Source organism: Ochotona princeps, chromosome 27, assembly GCF_030435755.1.
Source record: "Ochotona princeps isolate mOchPri1 chromosome 27, mOchPri1.hap1, whole genome shotgun sequence".
NCBI classification, from domain to species: Eukaryota; Metazoa; Chordata; class Mammalia; order Lagomorpha; family Ochotonidae; genus Ochotona; species Ochotona princeps.
Genome location: NC_080858.1, coordinates 24290919 through 24303293, shown reverse-complemented (window position 1 = coordinate 24303293; position 12375 = coordinate 24290919). Strand labels below are relative to the sequence as shown.

Sequence of the window (12375 nt, the reverse complement as noted above, 5' to 3'; positions counted from 1 at the left end):
CCGAGTGGAACTGCAGAGTGAAAAAATAATAGTAACAACAGAAAAATAAAACGCCACCACTGTGAGATAAGATTTCTGTTTTGCTTTGTTTTACATCATCAAAGCCATGAAATCTAGCTGGGAGGGGGGAGTGAGGGTCATGGCCATATAAATCAGGGAGCAGCCTAGGATCAGCATGATCTTTGAAGATTAAAGTATTAAAAGATAAAAAGCAACAGATCGAACAAGTGCCAGCGAAGACTCAGAAATTCACTCCTAAAGGTACTCGGGTAAACGTGGATCTGTCCGGTTCTGCTTCAGACTCGGAACTTATCCTGTGTGAGAGAAACTGGGGGAAGAGGAGTTGAGGCCTGAGAGACCACTCAGAAGCTCCGTGAGGGAAAGACTGAAGACCTGGTGCCGGGGCGGCTCCAAAAAATCTCGCCAAGTGACCTTGGCAAGTCACTGGTGTCTCATCATTCCAAGGCTTAGCTCTAATACAGAGGTAGTCCAGGCCCTGTGGGCTTCACTGCTCTTTGGTAGGCAAGGTGAATGAGGTGAGACCCTGACTTCTTGGAGAGTTTGAGGTCACCTCTTTTGGAATGCAAGTAATTTGAAGGTCCTGCTTGCAGAAGGGTTCCTTCACCACTGGCCGGTGGCTGGGCAGGGTCGACTGTTTTGGCTTTCAGTTCTCTGTCTTTAGAGACCCCTGCCAGGTGACATGCATGTATTTTTGTTTGTCAGAGGCAGGAGAGACCCTGCCTGCTGGTTCACACCCAGATGCCCTCATTGACTGGATCTGAGGGCAGGATACAGAACTCCCACCACGTCTCCCACTTGGGTGGCGGCGACCCATCAACTTGAGCCATCACCCCTGCTTCCCAGGGTCTGCAGTAACGGGGACTGGGGCCAGGAAGCAAACGTAGGCCCTCCAGTGTGGGATGCATCCTTCTACCCACAGGCTTTGTCATCCTGAGCTTTGCATTCAGCACATACATGGTAACTGTGGGCCATGGACTAGGCTAGGTGGAATCTCATTCATTTTACACCCATCCACAAGTCAGGCTCAGAGAGATACTGAAGCTGGTATAGAAGCTGGATTTTCAAAATATGTTTAGAATTGAGCCCATTGGAATAAAATATCTGTTGGGCCCGGCGCCGTGGCCTAGCGGCTAAAGTCCTCGCCTTGAAAGCCCCGGGATCCCATATGGGCGCCGGTTCTTATCCCGGCAGCTCCACTTCCCATCCAGCTCCCTGCTTGTGGCCTGGGAAAGCAGTCGAGGACGGCCCAAAGCTTTGGGACCCTGCACCCACGTGGGAGACCCGGAAGAGGTTCTGGGTTCCTGGCATTGGATCGGCGCGCACCAACCCGTTGCGGCTCACTTGGGGAGTGAATCATCGGACGGAAGATCTTCCTCTCTGTCTCTCCTCCTCTCTGTATATCCGGCTTTCCAATAATAATAATAAAAATCTTAAAAAAAAAAATATCTGTTGGCACTTGGGGTAGCCTTTGGTTAGCAAAGGGATTCACTACAGCGATGGCTTAAGCTGGAATAAAGCTTCTCTCTCACGTCAAATATATTCAGAGGGGGTAGTTGGGACTCAGACTCTAGTGTCATCAGGCATCCAGGCTCTGGTCCTTTCTGCTGTATCATCCCAGCATCCCTTGTGCTCGGCAGGTGGGCCAGGGTATTTGTTAGCAGCGCCTCACAATTAAAACCAGTTCCCCATGGCGTCTACCTGAAATCCACCCAATACTTGGCCCTGGCCAGATGTGGTCTCATGGCCATGTCTAGTTGTCATCGAGACTGGGCAGTGGCTTCTTTTATTGCTCAGTTAGGAGGGGGAAAACAGGCCACAGCGTGCCCTCTTGCACAGAAGGAGAAATACAGGACTGTACAGACCAGCCGCTAGGAACACCTGCTAAGACTAGGGTTGGGGAAGTTGTTTGTTTTGTGGGACTTTTATTGGTGGTGCTGCTGGAAATCAGTGGACCCCCGTGGAAGTCCACGTGCTTCACAGTTCAGCTCACTTTATAGTCTTTGGGAGTCTAAACCAACTTTGCAGGAGACAGGAAGTGTGGCTGCCTTATGTGCTATATCTCCAGCTTTGTAGTGGAGAGACTCCTGTTACTTTCCTTTCCCTGGCCTCTGAAACCGGTGAGTCAGCTGCCATTGTGACGCTCACAGCAGCCCCCTTTGTGACCTCATCAGCCCTGTGCCAGGCACTTTATTGGGAGCCCTTGTAGATCCTTCATCTTCAGCAAGATCGACACACATGCTATTATTTCCAGCATTTTTCTAGTGATGCTGAGGCTTAGGGAAGTTGAATTTAGATCACATGATTGGGTGGACAGTAGAACTGAGAAGGATGGTCCTGTCTTTGTCCAGAACCCAGCTCGAAACTACCTCCTTCCGCACTGTGGAGTTCAGCATTTCTGCAGGCCCCATGCACCTGCTGCCACAAGCCGCTTGGGAAAGAGGCAGTACTTCACTGCTGTCAGAGGCCATAGATCTCAAAATACTCCCGCTACTCTGTGGACATTTGATCAGTGAAGAAGTATTTACTCAGATAGGTTGGAAAGTATAGTACTTTTAACGTCACCTCTTTTCTGTTGCTGTAAAGATAACTAAGGGCAAAGTGATTGCCCATTTATAGAAAATGTAGATAATATATACTCAGATTTTAATTTGTGATATTCCAAGGATTACAGCTAATTAGTTCTGAAAAACAGTGGCTACCATTTCTAAATTTATAACCTAGAAATCATTTCTAACTACTAACCAGGTGTGCTATTTGCATTTTTGTTTTTAATGTTAAAAGTCATGAATTTGCATGAATCCACCTTAGAAGCTAACATCATCTTCAAATCTGCTGCTCTCAGGAGGTGTGTTCCCAGAGCAGATTTTAGGGAAGGCACAATTCCAGCCATGTGGGTAGCAGTAATCAGCTGCTTAATTTAGGAACCGGAGTCTCAATAGCCGTAACTTCTTGAAGCCCGTGAAACGGGGAAAGAGGACAATTGCCAGGATTGGCTTTTCAGATTGCTTGTGTGTTATATGTAAGTAGGTGAGTGCATCCTTTTGGTAAAGTAGCACTCTGTGTTGCTATTTGGCTTTTATTTTTAAGATATGTTTATTTTACTTGGAAAGGCAGTTTCAGAGAGGGAGGGAGGGAGAGAGAGAGATATCTTCATCCGCTGTTTCACTCCTCAAATAGCTGCAGTGGCTGGAGCTATGCCAGTCCAAAGCTGAGAACTAGCAGCTAATTCTGGGCTCAAGAACTTAAGTCATCCTCTGCTGCTTTCCCAGGGCACAGGCAAGGAGCTATGTTAAGAAATAGGGCAGCTGGGACACAATCCGGCACCCATGTGGTATGCCGTTGCCATCAGGCAGAGGAGTAGGCTGCTAGGCTACCACACCATGCCTGACTTATTTTCTAATCGTGAAAGTTTTCATTGCAAAGAAAGGGACAGTGTGCAGTTTGGGTGCCTGTGGATGGGCGGTCCGGGTCATGTTGGCAACAGCACAGTGCTGCTCACTGCAGGGCTTCGTTGAACCATGGCATAACATGCTAAGCATCTGCCTGAAGCTCCCGGCCCCATCTGGGTGCTGCCTCAAGCCCCCGCTACTCTATTTTTGATCTATGTTTACTCATTAGTTGTCACTAGGACCCCAAATTCTGAAGTTGATAAAATTCTATTTACCTTCCCTGTGCCCTGAAATACCGAGCAGTGCTCAGGGAGTGGAAGAGCTAGACTAGGAGAAGTGTGTGGGAACCAGCGCCCCTTGTCAGGTCGACAGAACTCACACTGCATTTGGAAGGGGACAGTGTGTTACCAGCACTCTAGTGATTCTCAAATGTTGACGTCATCACGAAGGTGGGAATCAGGCTTGTGCAAAGTTTTTCAGTGACGCTGTTGAGCCTCTCTGCGCCTGAGAAAGGCTGTGTCTTACATTAGCTTAATTTACTATTTCTTTTTGGGAAATCTCGGTTGCCTACAATGTGGAGTTTGCGTCAACACAGTAAAGGCCAGTGTGTAATGCTTTGATTAGGAAATGCTCACTGACAGTTTCGGATGCGACCATGGTTGTATACACTAGTGCGTGGCCAGTGTGCTACAGTTAAGTTCAGGCACGCAGCAGTTAGGAGGGGGTGGAAGTTATTAACAGAGAGTGACAGAATCTTACTCATTGAAAGTAGCAGTGCAGGCCCAACACGGTTACCTAGCGGCTTAAGTCCTCACTTTTCACGAGCCAGGATCCCATATGGGAGCCGATTCATATCCCAGTGGCCCTGCTTCCCATCCAACTCCCTGCTTGTAGCCTGGGAAAGCAGTCGATGATGGCCCAAAGCCTTGGGACCCTGCACCCACGTGGGAGACCTGGCAAAGGCTCTGGGCTCCTTGCTTCAGATTGGCTCTACTCTGGCCGTTGTGGCCACTTGGGGAGTGAATCAACAGACAAAAGGTCTTCCTCTCTCTCTCCTCCTCTCTGTATATCTGACTTTCCAATAAAAATTTAAAAATAGATCTTTTTTAAAAAAGAAGAAGAAAATAGCAATGCCTGTGCTGTGAGTCCGGGGCTTGAGCAAGGCTTCAGGGCTCCTCCTAGGAGACGAGCAGGGAAGGCAGACTGAGCGCCTGCAGGAAGTACTGTGGCCTCAGCTGTTGCCTCCGCTTGGTTTGTGTCACCACAGCCCATCCGTTGACTCCTTCAACTTCAAGAGGACCGGGACTGTGCACGCTGGAGGCAGGGCGAGCAGGGGGCACAGCAGAACGTCATTTCTGTCTTCCAGGGCCTTGCTACTTTGTAACTTGAGGGACAAGGTTGCCTCTCACTCTTCCTGCAAAAGTCCCTTGAGATTTCTCCATCTGCTGATTGCAAATAATAGCGATGTCATCTTGAAAATCATCTTTGATGATGCCAGTTAATGTGACAAAAGTCTTCACTTGACAGTTTGTACTACTAATTTAGGGGGAAGATGACTATTTTGTACCGTAGCGTTGGTTTTTAAGATCAAATATCAAAAAGTGTGAATGAATCAAGATTGGGTGATTTTTCGAAGTGTTAAACACAGAGTTACCATATGGTCCAGCACTCCTACTCCAGGCGTTGGTCCAAGAGGATCCGAAGCATATGTTCACACAAAATCCTGTCCGTAAAGTCTTGAACATTTGTTCCTAGCAGTATTAGACATAATAGCCAAAATAGTGGAAATAATCCAAACATCCCATCAGCTGATGAGTGCATGGACAGAATGCAGGATGTGCACAATGGATTATTATACAGCTGCTCAGAGGGCCTGATGAGCTTGTACAGGAGACAGTATGCATGCCGCGACGAGCAGGCTAGCTGAGGAACTCTGAGCGTGAAGGGACACACGTGGTGTCACTCCGTCTGTAGGAGATGTCCAGGATAACAAGGGCCAAAGCGCAGAAGTCGGGGACAGTTGCCGGAGGATCGTGGGCGTTGCGGACTAGGGAGGCACAGGATGTTGTAGTGATAAGGATAGTCTGGAATTGGGTAGTGCTGATGCACAGCTCTGCCTACGCTCTAAGTTTATGGAACGGCAAACTTTACAGTTGCTAGAATAGAATTTCTGTGAGTATGGCCAACGAAAAGTATGAGTTTAGAAGGATGTGCCACAACCTCACCACATTGCTACATTAAATGTTGCCCTTTCTGTGTTCGTTTTACTGAGTAGAACCAGCACCTTGTGTGGTGCCTGCAGACGAGATTGCGGGTCCGTCCCAAGTGTGCAACGATAGTCTTTTAAATTATGCTCATCCACTTTTGTTTTTCAGTGGAATACCTTTGAATTTCAGACAAACGCTGTGAGTTCTCGTGCGGGATTTGGAGTCCAAGGGCCCGCACTGAGAGGGGAGTGGGTCTCTGCTTCTCCGAACCTTGCTTTCTCGTCTGTGGAAAGCAAATGCTTGTGCGCAGCTATGGCCTTGTGCACAGCTGTGGAAACTAGAGTCCCTGTGTTCTCTCCAGTTTTAGGTTTAGCTTATTCCCTTCCTATTTCTTATCTCATTTTCCTTTTAATGAACTCCTTATAAAAATTCGCACACTAGAAGTGGCATCCTTGGCTAGCTAGGAATCCCGTTCGGCTACATTTTTTGAGTGTCCTTGCCCTGTAGTTGGCCTCTCTTGGTCACCTGCACCTAGGGGAGCATGAAGCATTGCTCATAAAACCAGCACCCAGGTGAGCAGCCTCTTGGCAAGGTCAGTTCCCTGTACATGCCAACCTTTGTTCTAAATATAAGAGTGCTTCTGTTTCCCTCATTCTCGTAAGAAGTGCCAGGGATTACAAAAGTTAACTCTTGGAGCTGGAGTTGTAGCAGAATGGTTTTAAGCCACTGCCTGCACAGATGGAATCCCATTGGGTTCCGACTTGCTCTGTTTTTGGTCCAGTTCCCTGCTCATGCTCCTGGGAAGGCTGCAGAAGATGGCAAGTGGGGCCCTGCACGCACTTGGGGACACCCATGTGGAGTTGTTGGCTCCTGACTTCCTCCTGTCCATTTGGGGAATCAACCTAGTAGATGCAGGTCTTGCCCCTCTCTCCCTGTGCAACTCAGCCTTTCAGATCAATGGATCAGTCATTTAAAAAAAAATTAAAATGTGGTGCAGGCTATGGCTCTCTGCAGGTGCAGGCGCTTTCCTGCTGCAGCTGCTGTCTTGCTGAGGGCAAAGACTAAAGTATCCCATTTGATTTGTAGATTCAGTGCTTGCAAATAGCATCTTTAGCCCAAAGCAGCTTTAAAACCAGGCTCAGCTCTTAAGTACCTTTGACAGTTAAACCTCCTTTCTTGTCATTTATTTTGAAAATGACTGCTTGCTTCACCTCCATCCACCACCCTGTCACATCCTTTTCCAGAAACCAGCAGAAACAGGTTCCTGGACCCAGAGTGTCATGCTGTATGCAGTAACTGCGGGTCCCCTGAAGGGGACGCTCTGCCTTGCAGTGGGCAGGGCATGGTAGACCTGCCAAGGGCCCCACTCCCCGCTGCACGAACCGGTCGGCCATGGGCGCTGGGAACACTGAGGTCGCTGAGAAAAGTGTCAGGAAGGGTGCCCTGGCCTGCCCCATCAGCCTCGGCAGATGGGCTTGTCTGAGGGTTCAACAGCTTATATCTCAGAGACGAATCCCCATTTTGCTTAATTCATTCAGCAATTCCTTGTATTAATACCTGCTTATCGACTTCCTTTATGACTGTAAAGTTTCAGAAAGCCAAGCACACCTGTTATTTCTTGCCTTGAAATCAGCAATTAAGTCAGTTTTTGTGAGATTGCAGACTGGTCATGTATTTCTGTACTATTAAAGCCTGGATGAGCTTAGCAGCAGGCTGTGTGTATTCCTGGTTTGTTGTTTCATGCAGAGTCTTAAACTGGGCAGGTTCGTGGAGACCGTGTGCCAGGAAGAGGTGGATACCATGTAATCTAGAATTCAGAACTCAGCCCAGTCACTGTGAAAGGGACAAACCAGTCTGATATCTGCTTTCCACGGGCACAGTTTTGATCTTTGCTTAGAATATTATTAGCAGCACCGACTTTGTGCCAGTGTGTGTCTCAAAGATAGACTGACTGATTTGAAAAGGGAAGTGACAGAGATAGAGGGAGATGTTTCATTTGCTGATTTACTACCCCTGTCCATGGTAGGCTGGGCTGGGGAACTCCGTCTGGGTCTCCCACATGAGAGGGACACAAACACGTGGACCTTCCCAAGCTCGGTGAGCAGCAGAGCAGCAGAGCAGCTGGAAGCTGATCCTGCCCTCTGATGTGGGGTGCTGGGGTCCCAAGCAGAGGTTTGTGGTGCTGTGCCACAGTGCAAGCGTCATCTGCCGATACATTTACATTGTTCCCCTTTATATTTAGTAAACATTACGTAAGTCCATCAGCTCAAGTTCAAGAAACTCTTAATGAGAAAATTATGAGTAGAAAGTTCTCCCCCAATAGGAGAAGTCATACCTTTTGTTAAATACCATTAGGTAGAGCTGTGGTTGTGATATTTGCTCTCTAAAAGGTCAATTAGCAGATTGCTGGGATATTTAAGGTTTTGAGTGATTCTCTAAATGTCAGGTGGAAGTTAGGAATTTTGTCATATTTGTGAAAAATTTTTTTGGCATGAGATATTCTGTGAGATAGGAAAGAAACCCAAGTCCATAAGCGGGCCTCGTGGGAAGTTGTGTCTCACTCGGGATGCCTGCGGGCCCTGGTGCAGGTGAGATAGCATTAATGTGTAGAGTTGTAGGTTGCCAGGAGGCTGGGCTAGTGGGGAGCTGTGATCAGAGTCAATCCTTGGTGAATGACAGAGGCCCACTGGGGATAACAGCTCAGGTGTCAGACAACATACAGACACACTGGATGTTGCACGAACTTCCTAACCTGTATCGTTAAGCTTTTGAACTTTACAGGCACTGCCTGCTTCCAGGGAAGGGGAGTGCAGAAGCGTGTTTTTGGATGGGTGAGTTGCCCTATTCCAGATGATTCACTCGAGGCTGCTGGGAGAGTTAGGAGTGTCACAGTCATCCGCAGTGAGGGCAGAAGTGCAGACCTTCCTTCCACGTTAGCCCAGTGGCATTCCCAAGGCGGGAAGCTCAAGCTGTCCCTGCCCATGACTGCTGGCGTTGGGTTTACTGTGCATATGCCTACTGAAGACGGTTCTCTGTGTTGCTGAATCACCTTTCTGAAAGTTGTTGACCTCCAAGGACCCTGTGTTCTGCTTTCTGTTGAGGGCTGTCTCATTCTTAAAACTAGGGATGTTAGATTGCCTAGAGGAAAGTTTATGGCAGGAGATTAAAGTGATCAATAACGCGAATGTTTTCAACAAGCCCGGTATTTTCGCATTGAGTTAAACGAACCCACCTATTTGGATTTTGAGGTTTTGTAAACATTGTGTTTCCTGTCTTGGCTGGGCTGGGCTCCTTGTACATGACAGTTGTCTTTTTGGAGTGACTTGATTCTCCCGTCATGCTCCTCACTGTGGCTTGCATGCAGTAGAAGTTTAATCAGTCTGTGTTGACCCATCTTCAATAATCAAGTAAGCAGTTCCCGGAAATGTGCCTCCCGCCCCTCCCTGCCTGGTGAAGTTCCCTTACAATCTAGTTCAGATATCAGCTCGGAAGGCCAGGGTCTCTCATCCGTTGGGGCAGCAGGGAGGGCAGGCGTGTTTACTGTTTGCTGGTGTCAGGGTGTCACTGGTATTTGCTTCTGCACCTTTCCTACGCCCACCCTCTGTTTCCCATGGGGCAGGGTCCTAGAGTGTTCATCTTTAGTGTCTCTGGTGCTTTGTCATGTCTGCCATTTAGGAAGTGTTCCAGACATGTCCAGCAGGTGCTGGGAACAGCGAGACGACTGCTGTGTGAGCAGGCTGCAGGCTGGGGTTGGCCAGCCATGTCCACACCAGGGAATGTGCAGTACATTGCAGTTCTCTTGCAGTTGGTTCATGACTCTATAATCGAAACAGGAAATGCTGGAGGAAGGCTACCCTTTTTTTCCTATACCTGCTTCTTTTAAATTAAAAACAGAATTAATACTCATTATATGATTGTTAAAGGTACACATGTATACCGAGGTGTTAACGTGGCTATATTTGCATATTAGTGTTTTTAACTTCATTGGTTGGTTGGTTTGTCTTTAACTGATAAGCGGAGACAGGGTGACCGCCCATCCTCAGGTTCATTCCTCCAGAGTCTGTAGTAGCCAGTGCTGGGTCAGGCCAGAGCCAGAAGCTGGGAGCTCCATCACGTCCCCGCTATGGGTAAGATGGAGCCCACTACCTGAGTCGGGAGCCAGGGCTGGGAACTGGATCCAGACTCTGAGACACCAGTATCCTAACTAGTCTCAACTGAAATCAAACAGCTAGCAACACAATTTTTAGAAGAGAAGATATCTAGAAGAGACGATTAGGAAAACATAATGCTTTGATACAGTTTGACAGTCAGGTGAGGAGGTGCCAGTCTAATTTGGAAACAAATGTCAGCAGTTTAGAAAAGCAAACGTTCATCTGCTCTGTGACAGCCGAACACAGCTGTGCCAGGGTCCTCTGGTCACAGCCTGCACTGTCTTCCAGAATTGCTCTAGGGTAAGGGGGAGATGGAGGACTGGTTTGTTGGTCATCTGTGGTCCAGCTTGGCACCTGCCACTTGCCCTGTCCAGGGCCCCAAGCCGAACCACGGAGCAGAGTGGGCGACTCAGGGCTGCACACAGCATCCATTGTGTCGTGGGCACCTGCCATGGCTGTGTGTGTGACCACAAATCTTTGTTGTTCCCAGTTACTGTGATGAATGCATGTTGGATCCAGACTGTGGTTTCTGCTACAAGCTGAACAAATCTGCTGTTGTCGACTCTTCCTGCCTTCCTGTCGATGCGGCGTCTACCAGCGAGGCAGCCTGGGGCAGGTAAGAGACTGGCTGCCAGCTGCGGGAGGGTGTGGCGGGGAGCTACAGTTTGCTTCCTATGTCCTGGGGTGTGGCGCGTGCCGCCACTGCGCACTTCCTACACTCAGGGGCCCAGAGTTCGGCCCAGCTTCCAGAGACCTGCACCCCAAACCAGCGTGGCCTGGTGAGATGCGACAGTCTTCATCCTGCTTTGTGGCCAGTGTCCCCAAAAAGTGCCACGGCAGCTTTTCCTCCCCCACACTGATGGCTTCACAGTGTTGCAATCTGCAGTCCTGGAAGGGAAACCAGAATCGTAAACTCACTGTGTGTTGGTGCCACCTTAAATGTTTGCATGGAGCTGTGTCTTTCCTCCAGAACTTTCCAAGGATCGGTGAAATTAGGCCACGTAAGGAGGCAGGTGGGTGGTCCTTGGTGCAGGCACCCTGGGAGGCGCCAGGCCTGTCTTTGTCGAGCACACGGGCTGTAGGAATCAACACAGATGGAGGCGTGTGCAGATACCTGCACTCTCACACACTTGTGTGAGTGTCCATGGACGAAGAAGGTATGTCGATGTTACATGATGTGGCCTCGGGCTCTTTTTTGTTTCAAATTCACATTAAAAACAGAAATATCCTGTGTCCTTCGCATACATATAAAGGCAATACGACATGTAAGAGAGTATTTATTTTTTAGAGTATCTACTTATTTCTTTGAAAAGCAGGGAAAGAGAAAGGGACCTTCCATCCACCGGTTCGCTCCCCAGATGGCCGTGTCTAGGACCAGGCCAAAACAGAAGCCGGGAATTCCCTCCTGGCTTCCCACATGGGTGGCATTACCCAAGCTTTTGGGGCATCATCTGCTGCCCCCATAGACACATGAACAGAAAGCTGAACTGGAAACAGATCAGCCAGGACTTGAACCAGCTCCTTGCTGTGGGATGCCAGTGTCGCAGGAGATGGAGTGGCTTGCCATGCCAGTACCAGCCCTGTGATAAAGCATTTCAGTCTCCTAGGAGCTGTAAAATACAATATACTAGCATTAGTCGCTTTTCTGGTGGTGGTAATCACTTTATTAAAATGCTACTCCATGGTCTCTAGTAGATGAGTAAAAATAAACCACATTTTAAATACACTAATTACTAAGACATATATTTTTAAATGTAATTGCTGTTGCAGAAACTTATGGGAGCTTCTATTAAAAGCATCTAGTGTATAATTTTCATTAGCCAAGCTTCATTAGTGAGTTAATTGATTAAATATTTCAGGATGTATTATTTGATAGCGTTAAACCATTAGGGATTTGTATTTTTCCACTAGAGTAGGAAAATGAAATTCTGAAAGTTACTAGTTTAGAGTTATGAAGATTTTAAATTTTGCTTAACAATAACTGCACGGGTTTCTGGTCTTTCACAGATCCCGTCTCCAGGCTCACTGGAAATGTCTTCTCAAGGAAGCAGGCATTTTCTCCCCCTCGCCAGAAGGCTGAGAGCCTCACAACAGAGTTTTGAAAATAAATCGTATAGCTTCCCGGGATAAATGCATTTCACTTCCTTTATGTTAAAATTAGTTTACCCATTTCACTCATAGGTTGTTGTGGTAGTTGTGTGCCGTTGTCCCTGGCCTGTGGCTGCTGCAGAGCAGTGAGAGAAAAATACAGAGAACTAAGATGACTTTGATGCTCAGAGAACCTTCTGAGAGGAGCTCAGTGTCTGGGCAGAAACAGAAAAAATATCAGCCAGGCTTTGTTATTCTTCCTCCAAGGTTGGCCTTTGCTGGTTCAGCTAGCAAGAGGGTGTGGGAGGCGGGAAGAGATCTCCATGTTTGTGTGGGTGAGAGGGCGTCCCCTGTGCCTCCGCTGATGGTGTGTTGTGGCTCAGCTGAGTACAGTTACCTGCAATGGAACCCGCCAGGCAACACCTGCCGTGACCTTGGCTTTTCATCTCAGAGACAGCCTTGATGGGAGTTTCAGGGTGAAGTACTGAGGCAGTTTTGCGGTCAGACAGTCTGGTCCGT

The 12375-nt window shown here is 48.1% G+C and overlaps 1 protein-coding gene across 1 annotated transcript in view; it reads left to right on the top strand.

Annotated features, from left to right (window-relative positions):
- The window catches only part of SLC2A13 (solute carrier family 2 member 13), a 138091-nt gene that overhangs the window by 111204 nt on the left and 14512 nt on the right, over positions 1 to 12375 (top strand). The window contains exon 7 of the mRNA XM_058655832.1: positions 10259 to 10384. Within this exon, the coding sequence (XP_058511815.1) occupies positions 10259 to 10384 (126 nt within the window). The remainder of the gene's footprint in view (positions 1 to 10258; positions 10385 to 12375) is intronic.